Raw genomic sequence first — 20,006 nt, forward strand, 5'->3', positions numbered from 1 at the left:
CCGCATCACCATTCGTCCGGCACGGAGCGAAGTTCACTTCGTGCACTGGATGTCTGAGGTGCCGCAGCCTTTGGATAGGGGATAAGATGTCTAGGGGTAGAGTACCCCTTTAAGGCAATGTGCAGATAACAGTTTCCCTCCGGCATGGTCGTACCAGATTAAAAAACGTTGCATGCAGCTCCATAGGTGCATGTTGTTAATTCGGCCTATGGAGCACCAGAGGGAACGCTAAGTGCATGGTATCCAGCGTCTTACACAGAGTGTTCCTATTGGGAAATGTCAAACTTTTTCACCAACAGACAATTTTTCACACAAGACAATAACAAAAAATCCTAAAGTTTTATTTTCTTTATCAGTAAGAAACTCTCGACAATGAGAGAAAAGTATATATATATTTTTTTCCTGAAAAAGCAAAATAATTTCCCAAGATGAAGGAGAACAGAAAAAGATCCCTTCTGTACAAGTCACACAGTGTCGGGATTGTTGGCGGTGCGGTTACTTATGCCTTTTTCGCTTGTCATATTTGCGGATGAGATTGAGGATCTGGTCTCCAGTCACCACCTTGTTCTGGTCGTGATGCTTCTTCTGTTCCAGCCGCTTCTGCTCCAGGAGATACGGCGAGTTCAGAAGCTGCGGGGGGAGCAGTGATCCTGTTGGCTGCACTCGCTTCACCAGGTCCCAGAAGAGGTTCTTGTTGTTTTTATTAATAAAAGTAATAGCGGTTCCCCGGTGCCCTAGTCTTCCTGCTCTTCCGATCTTGAAAAGAAATTATAGAGATCAATGTTAATTTGCAAATCTCATCCATGTGCAGATTAAAAAATATTAAATTCAGCAACAGAACATACATGGATTTGTCGCCGACATTCTCGACTGACTTTAAAGGGGCACTCCACTGGCCAGCGTTTGGAACTAAAATGTTCCAAACGCTATTTTCGTGCTGCGGGGGTCGGCCACACCCCTCGTGACATCACGGACATACACCCTCAATGCAAGTCTATGGGAGGGGGAGCATGCAATCTCTCATGCAGCACCCACCTGTCTCAGCGCTGGAGGCTTCGTCACACCCCCTCCCATAGGCTTGCATTAAAGGGGTGTGGCTAGGGCTGGGCAGTATGGCCAAATATGTGTATTGCGGTATTTTTTTAACTTATGGTGGTTCCACGGTATATAATGGTATCCGCCCCCCCCCCCCCCCAAAAAAAATTGATTATCAGCCCAGTGCTGAGCTGTCCCCATCGGGGTAAATACTCACATGTCACCCGCAAGCGCTGCCCTTCTCTTCCTCCTGTTTGTTGCGGCCGCCAGCGCTGACACTCTCTATACTGTGCGGCATCCCTATGCCCGGGGTTCAAAAGGTAAACAAAAATAAACTTTAACGCACGTTCCTACGTTAGCCTTACGCTGGGGACGTGAACGTTGGAAAACCGTCAGCCTATCACCGGCCGCAGCAATGTTCCGCTACAGCCGGTGATAGGCTGAGCCCACTGTCATGTAAGAAGCCGGCTTCTTGCATGATAGTGCGCTCAACCTATCATCGGCCGAGGCGGAACATCGCTGCGGCAGGTGATAGGCTGACGGCTTTCCGACTTTCCATTCCCTAGGAAGCAGGTCCGGACCGACAGGGAAGGTGAGTTTAAGTTTATTTTGTTTACCTTTTGCAGTCCAGGCATAGGGATACACTATAGAGCAGTGGTCTTCAACCCGCGGACCTCCAGATGTTGCAAAACTACAACTCCCAGCATGCCCGGACAGCCGTTGGCTGTCCGGGCATGCTGGGAGTTGTAGTTTTGCAACATCTGGAGGTTGAAGACCACTGGTATAGAGTGTCGGTGCCGGCGGCCGCAACAAACAGGACGACGAGGAGGGCAGCGTTTGCAGGTGACATATGCGAGTAGAGATGAGCGAACTTACAGTAAATTCGATTAGTCACGAACTTCTCGGCTTGGCAGTTGATGACTTTTCCTGCGTAAATTAGTTCAGCCTTCAGGTGCTCCGGTGGGCTGGAAAAGGTGTATACATTCCTAGGAAAGAGTCTCCTAGGACTGTATCCACCTTTTCCAGCCCACCGGAGCACCGGAAAGCTGAACTAATTTATGCAGGAAAAGTCATCAACTGCCGAGCCGAGAAGTTCGTGACGAATCGAATTTACTGTAAGTTCGCTCATCTCTAATGATTAGTTCCCCGATGTGGGGACAGCGCAGCCCTGGGCTGATAAATCATTCATTCCTGAGGGGGAGGGGCCAAACCGGTATTGCAGTATGGGTTAAAATTAATATCGTGCAGCACAAAAATTTCGGTATTCGGTATGAACCGGTATACTGCCCAGCCCTAGGTGGGGCGTGACGTCACAAGGGGGAGGAGTCTTGATGTCACGATACTCCGGCCCCGTGGTTGTGAGGCTTCAGACACGGAGCCTCCAGCGCTGCGTGCAGCTGAGACAGGTGGGTGCTGCCTGAGAAATCGTGGGGGTCCCAATGCTTTGGATAGGGGATAAGATGTCTTAGAGTACCTAGAGTACCCCTTTAAGTATAATCAGCAGGTAAACGTGTTATTCACATGAACAGTGCTCACCTGGTGGACATATTCATCCATACTTGATGGCATGTCAAAGTTTACAACCAATTTCACATGAACCAAATCCAGACCTCTGCCCAGGACACCAGTGCTGACCACAACATCGTACTGCCCTTGTAACAATCCCTGTAGGAAGAGAAGGGACACGTGTTACTCCAAAACACCATTTTCCATTATTCAAGGTTTTGCTTGTAAGGCTAAGGATATGTCCACATGGCAGAATATTTGCGCAATGTCCTCCCCAAAAACAGGACCGGACATTCTGCAAATAGGTTGTTCTGTCCGCGCTAGGACTGCCTGGTCTTCCGCCATCTACATGGACAGCAATGCATTTCTGAGTGGATCACACGTCAATTACCGTATTTTTCGCCGTATAAGACCATATAAGACCCACCCAATATTAAAGGAGGAAAATCTAAGAAAAAAAAAAGATTCTGAACCAAATACAATGCATAGGACAGTGATCTTCAACCTGCGGACCTCCAGATGTTGCAAAACTACAACTCCCGGCATGCCCGGACAGCCGTTGGCTGTCCGGGCATGCCGGGAGTTGTAGTTTTGCAACATCTGGAGGTCCGCAGGTTGAAGACCACTGGTATAGGAGGTAATAACTCACCTGTCCACGCCGCTCCGGACCCGTCACCGCTGCCCTGGATGTCGCCCTCCATCCCTGTCGCCACGTCCCCGGGGTGTCCCCGTCGCTCCGGAACGTCTCTGCTGCCCGGGATCCTCGCTCACCGACGCCGCCATCGCGTCGCTATACACGCTGCTCCTATTGGATGACGGGACGGCGTGCGTGACGACGACGAAGGAGAGCGCCGGCCACGCAGGGGATCCCGACAGGGAGCAGTCATTCGCCGATCGGACACCGAGGAGACAGGTAAGGTCCCCCCCCGGTGTCCCGTAAGCTGTTCGGGATGCCGCGATTTCACCGCGTTGGTCCCGAACAGCCCGACTGAACAGCCGGGTTAGTTTCACTTTCGCTTCAGACGCAGCGGTCAGCTTTGATCGCCGCGTCTGAAGGGTTAATACAGGGCATCACAGGGATCGGTGATGTCGTGTATTAGCCGCGGGTCCCAGCCATTGATGGCCGCAGGGACCGCCACGATATGACAGGGTTTTAATGTGTATTTGCCGTAGAAGACACACCAACTCCCCCCCCCCCAGTTTTGGGTAAGAAAAAGTGCGTCTTATACGGTGAAAAATTCGGTATTTTGTTTTTTGTTCAACTGTTTTTTTATTAAGGAATTTTATGTCAATTATGTTGGCAAAGGAATGTTTCCGCCTCAGAAATTCCGCCATGTTCGTGGGTGCAGAAGAATCCCATTTAAAGCGGCAAAGGAATTTCGAGAATAATTTTTCTGGAGGATTCAGCTTGGAAATTCCATCACGTGGACATGGCCTCAGTGTTCACCTCAAACATGTTACCTGTAGTATCTTAGTCCTTTCTGACTGGGGCTTTTCAGAATGAATCGCAACACATTGTAATTCCGTAATCTTATGGACGGCTTCACTCAATAGATCTGCACCCAGACGGCAATCCACAAACACCAGAACAGGAGGCTGGAAAAGCTTCGAGTCCTATAGGGAGAAAGGTTTGATTTAAAGCAGACATGTCCGCAGGTTTTACAGTACAGGGGCACGGCTAGCAGCAAAAATCAGGTAACACCCAGCTTAGTGCACAAAAGCATATCCAGCACTTTGAAGAAATCTTTGCAGCTTTATTTAATCCAAATTAAAAGGACAAGAACAAACCAACTGAACAACTGCACATTTCAAGCACATGTACTGTCAGAAGACAAAGCATGCGCCCGAAAGGTGCCAAGATGTGGTGGTTCAGCTGGTGTGTTGTTCCTGAATTTTATCTGTATTAAATATAGCTGTAAAGATTTGCTGGATCGATTGCTTCTATTCAGATGTCTATGTGACATGTCAAAAGGTACTCTGGTAGAGAACAATTATTTTCATATCAACTGGCTCCAGAAAGTTAAACAGATTTTTACATTATTTCTATTAAAAAAAAATAATAATCTTAATCCTTCCAGTACCTATCAGCTGCTGTATGCTCCACAGGAAGTTGTGTAGTTCTTTTCTGTCTGACCACAGTGCTCTCTACTGAGACCTCTGTCTGTGTCAGGAACTGCTAAAAATCAATTCCCCATAGCAAACCTCTCCTGCTCCGGACAGTTCCTGACATGGAGGGAGGTGGCAGCAAAGATTACTGTGGTCAGACTGGAAAGTGCTACACAACTTCCTCTGGAGCATACAGCAGGTGATTTACAAATCTGTTTAACTTTCCGGCACCAGATGATTTGAAATGTCTTTTTTCTACCGGAGTACCCCTTTAAGACCCTTCTCCTAAAGCTTTTCAACCAGAGTCAGGAACTGTCCAGAGCAGGAGAGGTTTGCTATGGGGATTTTCTCCTACTCTGGACAGTTCCTGACATGGACAGAGGTGTCAGCAGAGAGCACTGTGGTCAGACAGAAAAGAAGTACACAACTTCTTGTGGAGCATACAGCAGCTGAAGGATTAAAATTTTTAAATAGAAGTAATTTACAAATCTGTATAACTTTGTGGCACCAGTTGACTTGAAAAAAAAAAAAATAGTTTTCCACTGGAGTACCCCTTTAATGACAGTAAAGCCTTAAAGGAAAACTGTCAGCCAGGTTCACCCACACTAAACCCAATACACTGGATTATAATGTGGGTGAACAGGATTATAACGAGGGGTCACTTACTTAAATTTGTTCAGTAGGTCCCGAGATATCAGCTTCCGAAATTCCGTTCTTGTATTCAGGAAGCCCCCCCACTGGCTGGCCGCTTCCGTCTCCCTCTGTTACCTCTTAATACCACCCCCGCTATTTAAATATTCATAGTATTCAACTCCATGTCCTAGTGACGTGGAGTCACCAGTCACGTGAGCGCAGCGCTTTCCCTGCAGAGCGCATGCGCCGGAAGATTTATTCCTGACTGGAGAGCAGGGGGAAATCTTCCGGCGCATGAGAGCAGAGAGAGCGCTGCGCTCAGGTGACTGGTGACTCCACGTCACTAGGACACGGAGTTGAATACTATGAATATTTAAATAGCAAGGGCGGTATTAGGAGGTAACAGAGGGAGACTGAAGCAGCCAGCCAGGTGGGGGCCCACAGCGTAGCTCCCTAAATACAAGAACGGAACTTCGTCATCTGTCTGAGAAAGATGGGAAGGCTCCCATGCACATTAGATTGTTGGCTGGTCTTGCCCAAATTAACAGGTTTAACCAACACAAGTCTAATGTGTATGGTTGGCATTAGTGTATGTAATGGGTAAAGACAGACAAGGAAGCCGGCCTGACGCTCATTGCAGGAGATAGGCTCCATTAGAGTCCGTTATTTAGAATGATGTGCACTTCACCCAGCAATCAATGGGTGGATTGGGGGGTCTCAGGACTGAGACATGGCCGATCAAACCTTTCTACATGACTATTTAAAATAACTTGGCTTAAATAAGCCCCCATAGTAGTTATTATTGCTTTAGCACCACTCTAGAGAAGATTGAATGAATGAATGAATGAAGAGGCAGGCTGCCCAAGTTCTTGTAATCAGAGGGGATCCCAGCGCTCAGACCTCCACAGGTGATAAGATCTTGGGATACAATTAAATCAGAGTTCCTAGACCAGTGTTTGCCAACCAGTGTGCCTCCAGCTGTTGCAAAACTAAAACTCCCAGCAAGCTGGAAGTTGTAGTTTTACAACAGCTGGAGGCACACTGGTTGGGAAACACTGTCTTAAACACAGATATGTCTGGATAGTACATAAATGTGGAAAATGACCCGGTACAATGTGGCACACTTACATTCAGTATCTCAAACAGCTTCTTTTTCTTGGAAGGCTCTTCCACCCACAGTACGATCTGGCGGACATTCGCACACGGCTGGTTCTTCTCGCCGACGGTTATCCGCACCGGATCCCTCAGAAGCTGCTGGGCAAACCTCTCGATATTGTCAGGAATGGTGGCTGAAACCAGCACAGTCTGGCGATCTAGAGGGGTGTTCTCCAAAACCTCAAGCACCTGCTGCTGAAACCCCATCTTCAGCATCGTGTCCGCCTGCAAAATGTCAACATATCCCAGACATCAGCTTCTTCAATTTTACGCAGTGGATCCTTTGTAAAGGTCATTGCTGCTGCTTTAGTGACTGTAATATTTCTCACATCGGTACAATAAATATGGAGTAGGACAGAGCTTTAAGAGTTAATACTCACTGACCTCATCCAGTATCAGGATCTTCAGTTCTCCAAGGTTTACAGCACTGCAATTAATGATTTCTAAGATTCTTCCAGGAGTTGCTATAATAACCTGAAAAAGATTTTGAGGAATGAACGTCTTACATCAAAGTTACCGGAACAACATGCTGCCCTTAGCATACATCTGCTATGCACGGATGCTAAAATGGACAGAGATGTCAGCAGAGAGCACTGTGTTCGTGATGTCATCAGTGTTCCAAAAAGAAACGAATTTCCTCTGTAGCATTCAGCAGCTAATAAGTACTGGAAGGATTAAGATTTTTTAATAGAAGTAATTTACAAATATGTTTAAAGGGGTAGTCCAGTGGTGAAAAACTTATCCCCTATCCTAAGGATAGGGGATAAGTTTGAGATCGCGGGGGGTCCGACCTCTGGGGCCCCCTGCGATCTCTCTGTACGGGGCCACGGCTCTCCGCCGAGATAGCGGGTGTCGACCCCCGCACGAGGCGGCGGCCGACACGCCCCCTCAATACATCTCAATGGCAGAGCCGGAGATTGCCGAAGGCAGCGCTTCGGCTCTGCCATAGAGTTGTATTGAGGGGGCGTGTCGGCCGCCGCTTCATGCGGAGGTCGACACGCCCCCTTCCCGCGGGCTGTCGGGGCTCCGTACAGGAGATCGCGGGGGGCCCCAGGGGTCGGACCCCCCACGATCTGCAACTTATCCCCTATCTTTAAGATAGGGGATAAGTTGTAAACCACTGAATCACCACTGGACTACTCCTTTAACTTTCTGGCACCAGTTGATTTAAAAAAAAAAATAATAATAATAATTGTTTTTCCACCGGAGTACCCCTTTAACTTCAGAAGCTCATAAGTACTGAAAGGATTAAGATTTTTTTAATAGAAGTAATTTACAAATCTCTTTAACTTTCTGGAGCCAGTTGATATATTAAAAAAAGTTTTTTTCCAGGATAACCCCTTTAAGGACCAGGCCCAGTTTGGCCTTAAGGACCAGGCCAATTTTTTTTTTTGTAGTTTTGCAACATCTGGAGGTCCGCAGGTTGAAGACCACTGACCTATAACTTTCTAATTTTTCTGTGTACGGAGCGGTATGTGGGCTCATTTTTTGTGCCGTGATCTGTAGTTTTTATCAGTACCACTATTGCTTAGGTTTTACTTTTTATAGATTTTTTATAAATTTTTTGGGGAATAAAATGTGACAAAAATGCAGCAATTTTGGACTTTATTTATTTATTTATTTATTTTTTTAACGTTTACACCATTCACCGTACGGGATAATTAACAATATATTTTGATAGTTCAGAATTTTAAGCACCCGGCGCTACCAAATATGTTTATTAACTTTTTTTTTTAACGCTTTTTTGTGGGTAAAATAGGAAAAACGGATGATTTACGTTTTTATCGGAGGAGGGGATTTTTCTAATTTTTAAACTTTTATTTATTTATTTTTTTTTACTTTTTTTTTTTCTACACTTTAATAGTCTCCATAGGGGAATATTTATAGCAATCATTTGATTGCTAACGCTGTTCAGTGCTATACATAGGGCATAGCACTAATCAGTATTATTGGCGATCTGAGATCGAGCAGACCAGAGCAGAAGATCGCCAATGATCGCCGGTGAGGGGACCTCCGTCCGCCATTATGGATGATCGGATCCCCGTGGCACCGTTGCGGGCGATCCGATCATCCATTTAAAGTACCGCACTGCTGCAGATGCCATGATCTGTATTGATTACGGCATCAGAGGGGTTAATGGCGGACATCCGTCATTACCGGATGGTCCTTGGATGCTGATAGCAGCCGGGACCTGCTGTGCATGACGCGAGCATCGGACCGGTGCTCGCGGTCATGGCAGAGCGTAGATGTACTTCATGGTGCTTTAAGTACCATGACGTACATTTACGTCCACTGTCGTTAAGGGGTTAAAGGGGTACTCCAGCGTAGAATTTTTTTTGAACCATCACACCCTGGGCTGCCAGCATATGAAACAACAACAACCTGGACTTCAGTGGTGCCCCGGTATCGCCGCTCCAGTTCTCCGGTGCCATCTTCTTCCTCGTTGCTGGTGGTGGACATGTCACACTGCTGATCAGGTAATCGCTGGCCACAGCGTTGCGGCTGATCGGAGTGACGTATTGAGCCCCGGCATTGGTTTTCTTCCTGGTTCCGGAGCCTAATACATCACACTACCCCTCAGCCTAGGAGAGACACTGCTGTATCTGGCAGGGGCACCGCAGGAGTGGCGGCAGGCAAGTCCAGGTTGTCGTTTTATATGCCCGCAACATGGGCATAATAGGGGAGATTTAACAAAACCTAGGTAGAGGAAGAGTGGTGCAGTTGCCCATAGCAACCAATCAGATTGCGTCTTTCATTTTTAAAAAGGCCTCTGAAAAATAAAAGAAGGGATCTGGTTTTGTCGGAAAGCAGCTATGTTTTTGTAATACTGGATCATTTACACTTAGCCCTTATCCACAAGCTAGAGAATAAGGGGGAGACTTATCAAAACCCATGAAGAAGAAAGTTGCCCAGTTGCCCATAGCAACCAATCAGATCGCTTCTTTCATTTTTCAGAGGCCTTTTCAGAAATGAAAGTAGTCATCTGATTGGTTGCTATGGGCAACTGGGCAACTTTTCCTTTGCACAGGTTTTGATAAATCTCCCCCTAAGTGTATAATCATGGGGGTGTTTGACTGCTGGGACCCTCACAATACTGAGAGCGGGGTCCGGAGTAAACACAGTCACTCTAGTCCGGTGTTTTCCAACCAGGGTGCCTCCAGCTGTTGCAGTTTTGCAGCACCCAGAAGCACACTGGTTGGAAAACACTGGTCTATGTGGACTGCCAGAGATATCTGAGCACTGTACTTGACTATCTCAGGGTCACCCATCTTATCTATTCTGTCCTTAACCCCTTAAGGACTCAGGGTTTTTCCGTTTTTGCACTTTCGTTTTTTCCTCCTTACCTTTTAAAAATCATAACCCTTTCAATTTTCCACCTAAAAATCCATATTATGGCTTATTTTTTGCGTCGCCAATTCTACTTTGCAGTGACATTAGTCATTTTACCCAAAAATGCACGGCGAAACGGAAAAAAAAATCATTGTGCGACAAAATCGAAAAAAAACGCCATTTTGTAACTTTTGGGGGCTTCCGTTTCTACGCAGTGCATATTTCGGTAAAAATTACACCTTATCATTATTCTGTAGGTCCATACGGTTAAAATGATACCTTACTTATATAGGTTTGATTTTGTCGCACTTCTGGAAAAAATCATAACTACATGCAGGAAAATGTTTACGTTTAAAAATTTAATCTTCTGACCCCTATAACTTTTTTATTTTTCCACGTACGGGGCGATATGAGGACTCATTTTTTTGCGCCGTGATCTGAAGTTTTTATTGGTATGATTTTTGTTTTGATATGACTTTTTGATCACTTTTTATTCATTTTTTAATGTTATAAAAAGTTACCAAAATACGCTTTTTTGGACTTTGGAATTTTTTTGCGCGTACGCCAATGACCGTACGGTTTAATTAATGATATATTTTTATAGTTCGGACATTTACGCACGCGGCGATACCACATATGTTTATTTTTATTTTTTTTTACACTGTTATTTTTTTTATGGGAAAAGGGGGGTGATTCAAACTTTTATTAGGGAAGGGGTTAAATGACCTTTATTAACACTTTTTTTTAACCTTTTTTTTGCAGTGTTATAGGTCCCATAGGGACCTATAACACTGCACACACTGATCTTTTACACAGATCACAGGCGTGTATTAACACACCTGTGATCAGCATTATCGGCGCTTGACTGCTCCTGCCTGGATCTCAGGCACGGAGCAGTCATTCGTCGATCGGACACCGAGGAGGCAGGTAAGAGCCCTCCCGGTGTCCGATCAGCTGTTTGGGACGCCGCGATTTCACCGCGGCGGTCCCGAACAGCCCGACTGAGCAGCCGGGATACTTTCAGTTTCACTTTAGAAGCGGAGGTCAGCTTTGACCGCAGCTTCTAAAGGGTTAATACCGCACATCGCCGCGATCGGCGATGTGTGGTATTAGCCGCGGGTCCCGGCCGTTGATTAGCGCCGGGACCCACGCGATATGATGCGGGATCGCGGCGCGATCCCGCTTCATATCGCGGGAGCCGGCGCAGGACGTAAATATACGTCCTGCGTCGTTAAGGGTTAAAGGTGTACTCTGGTGGAAAACTTTTTTATTTTTTTAAATTAACTGGTGCCAGAAAGTTAAACAGATTTGTAAATTACTTCTATTAAAAAAATCTTAATCCTTCCAGTACTTATTAGCTGCTGAATACTACAGAGGAAATTCTTTTCTTTTTGGAACACAGAGCTCTCTGCTGACATCTCTGTCCGTTTTAAGTACTGTCCAGAGTAGGAGAAAATCCCCATAGCAAACATATGCTGCTCTGGACAGTTCCTGAAATGGACAGAGATGTCAGCAGAGAGCACTGTGGTCATGATGTCAGCAGAGAGCTCTGTGTTCCAAAAAGAAAATAATTTCCTCTGTAGTATTCAGCAGCTAATAAGTACTGGAAGGATTAAGATTTTTTAATAGAAGTAATTTACAAATCTGTTTAACTTTCTGGCACCAGTTCATTTAAAAACAAAGAAAGTTTTCCACCAGAGTACCCCTTTAACCCCTTAAGGACTCAGCCAATTTTGGCCTTAAAGGGGTATTCCGCCCCTAGACATTTTATCCCCTATCCAAAGGATAGGGGATAAGATGTCAGATCGCCACGGTCCCGCTGCTGGGGACCCCCGGGATCCCCGCTGCGGCACCGCGCTATCATTACAGCACAGAGCGAGATCGCTCTGTGCGTAATGACGGGCGATACAGGGGACGGAGCCGCGTGACGTCATGGCGCCGCCCCTAGTGACATCACGGCCGTACCCTTAATGCAAGTCTATGGGAGGGGGCGTGACAACCGCCACACCCCCTCTCATAGACTTGTATTGAAAGGGGCGGGCCGTGACATCACGAGGGGCGAAGCCGTGACGTAACGATGCTCCGGCCCCTGTTCCGCCCATCATTACGTGCAGAGCGAACTCGCTCTGTGCTGTAATGATAGCGCGGTGCCGCAGCGGGGATCCCGGAGGTTCCCAGCAGCGGGACCGCGGCGATCTGACATCTTATCCCCTATCCTTTGGATAGGGGATAAAATGTCTATGGGCGGAATACCCCTTTAAGGACTCAGACAATTTAATTTTTACGTTTTCATTTTTTCCTCCTCGCCTTCTAAAAATCATAACTCTTTTATATTTTCATCCACAGACTAGTATGAGGGCTTGTTTTTTGCGCGACCAGTTGTCCTTTGTAATGACATAACTCATGATATCATAAAATGTATGGCGCAACCAAAAAACACTATTTTTGTGGTGAAATTAAAAAGAAAAACGCAATTTTGCTAATTTTGGAAGGTTTCGTTTTCACGCCGTAAAATTTACGATAAAAATGACATGTGTTCTTTATTCTGAGGGTCAATACGATTAAAATGATACCCATTATTACATACTTTTATATTATTGTTGTGCTTAAAAAAAAAATCACAAACTTTTTAACCAAATTAGTACGTTTATAATCCCTTTATTTTGAAGACCTATAACTTTTTTTATTTTTCTGTATAAGCGGCGGTATGAGGGCTCATTTTTTGCGCCATGATCTGTACTTTTTTTGTATACCACATTTGCATATAAAAAACTTTTAATACATTTTTTTTTATAATATTTTTTTAATAAAATGTATTTAAAAAGTAGCAATTTTGGACTTTTTTTTTTACGTTCACGCCGTACGGGATCTTTAACATTTTAATAGTTCGGACATTTACGCATGCAGCGATTTTTTACGCTTTTTGGGGGTAAAATAGGAAAAAACGGGCGTTTTACTTTATTTTTTTACTTTTACATTTTTTTTTTTTTTTTTTTTACACTTGAATAGTCCCCATAGGGGACTATTCATAGCAATACCATGATTGCTAATACTGATCTGTTATATGTATAGGACATAGAACAGATCAGTATTATCGGTCATCTCCTGCTCTGGTCTGTTCGATCTCAGACCAGAGCAGACGACGCCGGGAGCCGGACAGAGGCAGGTGAGGGGACCTCCGTGCGGTGTTCTGAAGGATCGGATCCCCGCAGCAGCGCTGCGGGCGATCCGATCATTCATTGAAATCGCGTACTGCCGCAGATGCCGGGATCTGTATTGATCCCGGCATCTGAGGGGTTAATGGCGGACGCCCGCGAGATCGCGGGCGTCGGCCATTGCCGGCGTGTCCCTGGCTGCGATCAGCAGCCGGGATCAGCCGCGCATGACACGGGCATCGTTAAGTACCACCGCACCAGGACGTACATTTACGTCCTGCGTCCTTAAGGGGTTAAATAGGTGACATAGTGGTCCTGACTATTTTTGAACAGAACTGAAAAATGGGATTTCAAAATGAATGCATTCCACAAGTGGAATAACAAATAAGTGCCCCCCAAAAAAACTGATCTTAGCCCATGATATCATAAAATGCATGAACCAAATAATACAATATAAGATGCCGAACTCCCTGCACGTCCCCGGTTACCTGCACGTTTTGCTTCAGTCTGTGCACTTGCGGTGGTAGCGGCATCCCTCCGACCAGTAAAGCCGTCTTCATCTTGGGAAGCTTAAACATCAGCTCCTGCGCCTGTTTCTCTATCTGCACAGCAAGCTCTCTCGTGGGCGTAAGGATCAGCGCAGCCGGAGCGTCCTTCTAAACACAGCACACACAAGAGGTTGAGGTTATTTATTAATATATTTATTTATATTCAGTACCCAAAAAAATCTGAGCACTTGGAGGTTTCTGTAACTACCATTCATGAAAGTGTTATAATTTGTGAAGCATAGCTGTCGTTGTCAGGATAAGCTGCCATTATATAACTTATGGCCTTTTTCACCAGTTTTCCCTTCTACAGGCTCCAGTCATCTCCGAGCCTATGGGTGTAACGTAGCTGGTATTATGTCTTCCAACCACTACACACACAGAAAGGGGGATCCTACTCCACTATATGCCTATAACACACACTCAGAAACAGCAGCATGGGGAACACTATGAAGCTATACTGAGCAGTGTAAGCTGTGAATCCAGCACTGGGGAGAGATAATATTTACTGTAAGCTCCTGTAATCTCTGTCTGCTTCTGGCTCTCTCCAGCCAATCCCCCTTTCTCTCTTTCTCTTGCCGCACCCCTCGTCATAGACTTCTATGAGCAGCATATAATCTGATTTTACAGGATAAGAAACTGAGCTGTTTATCAAACTTAAAAAGGACTTATTCACACTGCCGTTGTGCTCCGGTAAAGGGAGCTTTGTCAGTCAGTCCAGCGGAAGAATGGGAGTTCAGGGGAGAAAAAATACTGCATGTCCTATTGTTTTTCTTCGCATAACTCCTGTAAAAAAACGGACACCAGGAGACCCCATTCAAGTCAATGGGATCAGTGTGTCAGTTGTCCAAGCAGCTCCAGTTGTGCTCCTAATCGTTCATGGTCTATTTGGTGCAAAAAAAAAAAAAGCCAGACGAACCCAGCCGGGTTCTGACAGATTCCCCATTTTCACTGGAGTTGAGTGGAGAGAAGAAAAAAATCTTTCTCCGCTCAACTTCCAAGAGACTGACCATCGGAGCTCCCTTTAATGGACTACAATGGCTCTGTGGAACTAGCCTTACTTTCACGTATTGCTTATTTTTACGTCATGCAGACATGTCAAATATTTTAGTCGGTCGAGGTTTCAGGGTAGAGACCCCCATTGAGGTGAGTCAGCGCACTTCACTTCTTGGCCCGGTGCTCATTCCAGGAGAAGGGCCCCATTATTGTCTATGGAGTACCTGTTCCATACATCTGACTACAGCTGGAAGGAGGAAAGCCGCAGTCTTTCCGGATCCGGTGTCAGCACTGGCCAGGATGTCCCTTCCCATCAGTCCAACAGGGATCATCTGCATCTGGATGGGGGTCGGAGCATCATATCCCGCCCGCTTCAGGTTTGTGCAGAGTGTGGGAGGAAAGTTACAATGCTCAAACTCTACAATGGGCCGGCACACCTCTTTACCCTGGACGGATACACCGAGCTGCTGGCGTAAAGTGTCAACCTGATCCTGCCCCAGCTGGGTGATGAACTGGTGCTCTCTGTAGGTATAGGTCACATTATTGGGGGGTGAAGGCTCTTCTGCCATGGAATGATGACCAGGTGGTAATATGGTCACAATGTCACCAGGATGAGGTAACGGTGACGACTCTACAGCCTTCCCTGTGGTTTCTGATGATGACTGATGAGAGAATGCAGGGTCCTCGCACATCGTCCCCATACACCGCAGTATATCCTTGGCTTTACACTCCAGACTACACACATCGTGCTCAGTCTGGTCACAGATGTATTCTCCGTATCTCCCACATATGACACAGACGGGTTCTCTCTGGAGGGGCCAGCGCTGGAGCTTGCTGTAGGATTTAATGGGTTCATCCTCAGCAGCAGAAGCAGACAAGGCAGAAGAGGTGGATGATGATGATGCAGATGTTGCATCCACCAAGGCAGATGGTGAAGCATGTGCTGGTGAGCTACTAGATGGTGAATGATGTGCTGCAGCATTAGACTGCACAGTAGCAATAGATGGGGTGGCATGTTTTAGGGAACAGGGGGTGGCATGTGTTGCAGCAGTAGATGGGGTGGCATGTGTTGCAGCAGTAGATGGGGTGGCATGTGTTGCAGCAGTAGATGGGGTGGCATGTGTTGCAGCAGTAGATGGGGTGGCATGTGGTGAAGCATACGATGGGCTGGCATGTGGTGAAGCATACGATGGGCTGGCATGTGGTGAAGCATACGATGGGCTGGCATGTGGTGAAGCATACGATGGGCTGGCATGTGGTGAAGCATACGATGGGCTGGCATGTGGTGAAGCAGTAGATGGGCTGGCATGTGGTGAAGCAGTAGATGGGCTGGCATGTGGTGAAGCAGTAGATGGGGTGGCATGTGGTGGTGCAGTAGATGGGGTGGCATGTGTTAGGGAAGATGGGGTGGCATGTGGTGGTGCAGTAGATGGGGTGGCATGTGGTGCAGCAGTAGATGGGGTGGCATGTGGTGCAGCAGTAGATGGGGTGGCATGTGGTGCAGCAGTAGATGGGGTGGCATGTGTTAGGGAAGATGGGGTGGCATGTGGTGGTGCAGTAGATGGGGTGGCATGTGGTGCAGCAGTAGATGGGGTGGCATGTGGTGCAGCAGTAGATGGGGTGGCATGTGGTGCAGCAGTAGATGGGGTGGCATGTGGTGCAGCAGTAGATGGGGTGGCATGTGTTAGGGAAGATGGGGTGGCATGTGGTGGTGCAGTAGATGGGGTGGCATGTGGTGCAGCAGTAGATGGGGTGGCATGTGGTGCAGCAGTAGATGGGGTGGCATGTGTTAGGGAAGATGGGGTGGCATGTGGTGCAGCAGTAGATGGGGTGGCATGTGTTAGGGAAGATGGGGTGGCATGTGGTGCAGCAGTAGATGGGGTGGCATGTGGTGGTGCAGTAGATGGGGTGGCATGTGTTAGGGAAGATGGGGTGGCATGTGGTGCAGCAGTAGATGGGGTGGCATGTGGTGCAGCAGTAGATGGGCTGGCATGTGGTGCAGCAGTAGATGGGCTGGCATGTGGTGGTGCAGTAGATGGGGTGGCATGTGGTGCAGCAGTAGATGGGGTGGCATGTGGTGCAGCAGTAGATGGGGTGGCATGTGGTGCAGCAGTAGATGGGGTGGCATGTGGTGGTGCAGTAGATGGGGTGGCATGTGGTGCAGCAGTAGATGGGGTGGCATGTGGTGCAACAGTAGATGGGGTGGCATGTGTTAGGGAAGATGGGGTGGCATGTGGTGGTGCAGTAGATGGGGTGGCATGTGTTAGGGAAGATGGGGTGGCATGTGGTGGTGCAGTAGATGGGGTGGCATGTGTTAGGGAAGATGGGGTGGCATGTGGTGCAGCAGTAGATGGGGTGGCATGTGTTAGGGAAGATGGGGTGGCATGTGGTGCAGCAGTAGATGGGGTGGCATGTGGTGGTGCAGTAGATGGGGTGGCATGTGTTAGGGAAGATGGGGTGGCATGTGGTGCAGCAGTAGATGGGGTGGCATGTGGTGCAGCAGTAGATGGGCTGGCATGTGGTGCAGCAGTAGGGACAGACAATGAAGCAGCAGACAGAGGATGTGATGAGGAGAAGACATGGCAGGAGGCGGCTGTGCTGGAGTCGGGGATGTCAGGGACAGCAGGATGGACCATAGAGGCCGGACAGGGATCAGCACATGGCGGAGCAGTGACTGCAGGCTGACAGCTCAGCGCCCCCGACCTCCTCTTTGCCCCGGCTCCCCCGCCCTCCTGCCGCCTCTTCACCGCTCTCGGTACAAACATCCCCCGCAGCCCGGTGATCCGCTGTCATTCCTCTGCAGTAACTCCAGTTCCGGTCAGTAGGGGTCGCTGTGCTGTAGGGTTTACTAGTTGAGAGCAGCACTGTAAACGGGCCGGCGGCGGGACTTCCGGCTCACACTGATGACGTCACTGCGGTCGGTTTCCTAAAAGTTGTGTGGTCGGGTTTTTACTGACAAAATGTAATTTATGTGTGAAGGAATTTACTGCTTTCTACAGTCCCGAATTGTTAGACGGCCCGGGACTGTACCGGCAACTGCATCTGCAGCTTCTGTGCTTTACTGCTTCTCCAGTTGGGGGACCTAATGCTTAGTGCAGTGTTTTCCAACCAGGGTGCCTCCAGCTGTTGCAAAACTACAACTCCCAGAATGCCTGGACAGCCAGGCATGCTGGAAGTTATAGTTTTGCAACAGCTGGAGGCACCTGGTTGGGAAGCACTGGCTTAGTGCTGTGGCTCATAACAGTAGGTCGTGGTTCGTCCTATATTGGGCAACTATCTAGTGGGGTCTACCTAGTCGGGCTCCTACCTTAGGGTCGCCACCTGACCGATATTTTACCGGCACAGCCGGTATTTTGGCCACCTTGCCGGTATTTATATTAAAAATACCGGCAATGCAATGGCTGGTATTTATGCAACCAATCCTCTAACTCCCGGAATGTTGCACTATAACCTATACCAGTGTTTCCCAACCAGAGCACCTCCAGCTGTTGCAAAACTACAACTCGCAGCATGCCCGGACAGCCGTTGGCTGTCCGGGCATGCTGGGAGTTGTAGTTTTGCAACAGCTAGAGGCACCCCTGGTTGGTTAACAGTGACCTAGACTATATACTGCTATATAGTCCAACATGCTGGGAATTGTAGTTTTTGTTTGTGGCAGCTGCTGAGCCACAGGCTGTATCAGGGCATGCTGAGAGTTATAGTTAGTAAGTAACTGCAACTCCCAAATTTAATTTAAAAAAAAGCGACCAAAAAGTCCCATCAAACAAAAATGGTACTGCTAAAAACTACAAAAAATGAGCTCTCATAAAGGTCCAGATAAGGGGAAATAAAAAATGTATAAGGGGCAGAATAGGACAACATTTCCCCCGCATATATCTATCTATCTATATATATCCTGTGATGTCACGCATGTATAATTAATTATGCAAATTAGCATGGGCGGTATTTATTTATTTTTGCAAGAAAGGTGGCAACCCTAACCTACGTAAGGGGGGAAACTACGGGAAGGGACTTGTCTACCATCTGGAGCAACATAACTATCTAATGAGGGGTACATACTCTTCCCCAACCTACTTATCTACTTACTTTACTGTGTGGGACGCCAAGGGGGGAATATTACGGTTTGGGGCACTATAGGTATTAGAAAAGTGCTGTTACACCTAGCGCTCCGGCCGGACACACTGCCCGTGAGCACTCCTCTGCTCCGTCTGCTGGCGAGCCCGGGATTCGCATCACGGGACGTGCCCGCATGCAAATCTCTGGCCGTCACTCACCTTCCCTATCTGCTGTTCCTCCTGTAGGCTTGCATCACCGGCGCGCGCGCACCGGTGCTTTAAGATTTAAAGTAGGGATCGACTGATTATCGGTTTGGCCCATATTATCGGCCGATAATCACGATTTTGGGCATTATCGGTATCGGCATCGCTATCGGTATCGGTATGCCCCGGCCCCCGCAATGCCCGCACCGCGACCGCCCGGACTCAGGACCCCCGGACAGGCAGGGGGAGAGAAGCGGGTGGTGGCGGCGGAGGTCTATGGCACCGCAAAAGCCACTGCAGTTCATTGATTTAAAGCGCCCGCTTTAAATCAATGATCTGTAGCGGTGTCGCGGGGGGATAAATAGCCAATAACTTATACCGGAATATCGGTATAAGTTATCGGCTATTGGCCCTAACCTCCACCGATTATCGGTATCGGCCCTAAAAAAACGATATCGGTCGATCCCTAATTTAAAGGGTGCTTTCACCTGTGCCTTGTCTATAAGTGTTATCACCTCCCATACCCCCTTGCCGGATCTTTGTGCCTAGTGCCTCAGAGAAAGCAGTCATTGTGTTTGCCTTCTATGTTCCTGACTACTCCGTTTGTGACCTGACTACGTTCTTGTGCCACCAGCCTACTGACCTTGCTACATCCTGACTACGTTTCTGTACCGCCTTCCTGACAACCTCTCTATGTGTCATCTCTCCTGAGTCAAGTTACACCTAGCAGCCTGTGTGGTCGAGTCGTGCCAGGGGTAGTGACCTGAGTGCCGCCTGCCGCAGCAAGACCATCCCGCTTTGTGGCGGGCTCTTAGACTCCACTCCCTGGTACGGCTCACGTCATCTTTCACTCAGGTCCAGAGGATCCACTACCACTTGCTGTAACAAGTGCAGAGCATAAAATGTTTTTTGGGGCAAGTCATGACGTCTGAGCTAATTAGAGAAGAAAAGCAAAAGATACACCTGTGAGTCACCAGATGTAACTGCACTGTAATCACTTATATGATCTGTGGTGATAATGATAGTGGTTTTTGTCAGTATAGGACTCCTCCTTATCTCAGATGACATTATTGCTGTTAAAGACATAATCCAACCCTGTGTTATTTACAGTAGTGGAGAATATTGGAGAAGGGGTATGAGTGCGATTGGGCGTGACTGAGGGCACAGTTAGGGGGCTTGGCCTGTTCCTCTTTGCTCTTAGCAAAAGTTGAGAGGTATGGTGTAATCAAGACAGGACAGGTCCTCCAGAGGGAGAGAGACTCTTTATAACCACCACCACCACCAGC

At 47.6% G+C, this 20,006-nt stretch overlaps 1 protein-coding gene across 1 annotated transcript; it reads right to left on the reverse strand.

The window, feature by feature from the left end:
- Positions 1–331: 331 nt before the first annotated feature.
- Positions 332–17,226, reverse strand: LOC130277421 (mucin-2-like). Its single transcript, XM_056528091.1, has 7 exons — positions 14,686–17,226; positions 13,409–13,576; positions 6,820–6,909; positions 6,409–6,660; positions 4,003–4,155; positions 2,572–2,700; positions 332–756 (listed from the first exon to the last, which is right to left on the reverse strand). The coding sequence occupies exons 1-7, from the start codon at positions 17,224–17,226 to the stop codon at positions 496–498; spliced, it is 3,594 nt and encodes a 1,197-aa protein (XP_056384066.1). The 3' UTR covers positions 332–495.
- Between the last annotated feature and the right edge of the window lie 2,780 nt (positions 17,227–20,006).

Source organism: Hyla sarda, chromosome 6 (assembly GCF_029499605.1).
Source record: "Hyla sarda isolate aHylSar1 chromosome 6, aHylSar1.hap1, whole genome shotgun sequence".
NCBI classification, from domain to species: Eukaryota; Metazoa; Chordata; class Amphibia; order Anura; family Hylidae; genus Hyla; species Hyla sarda.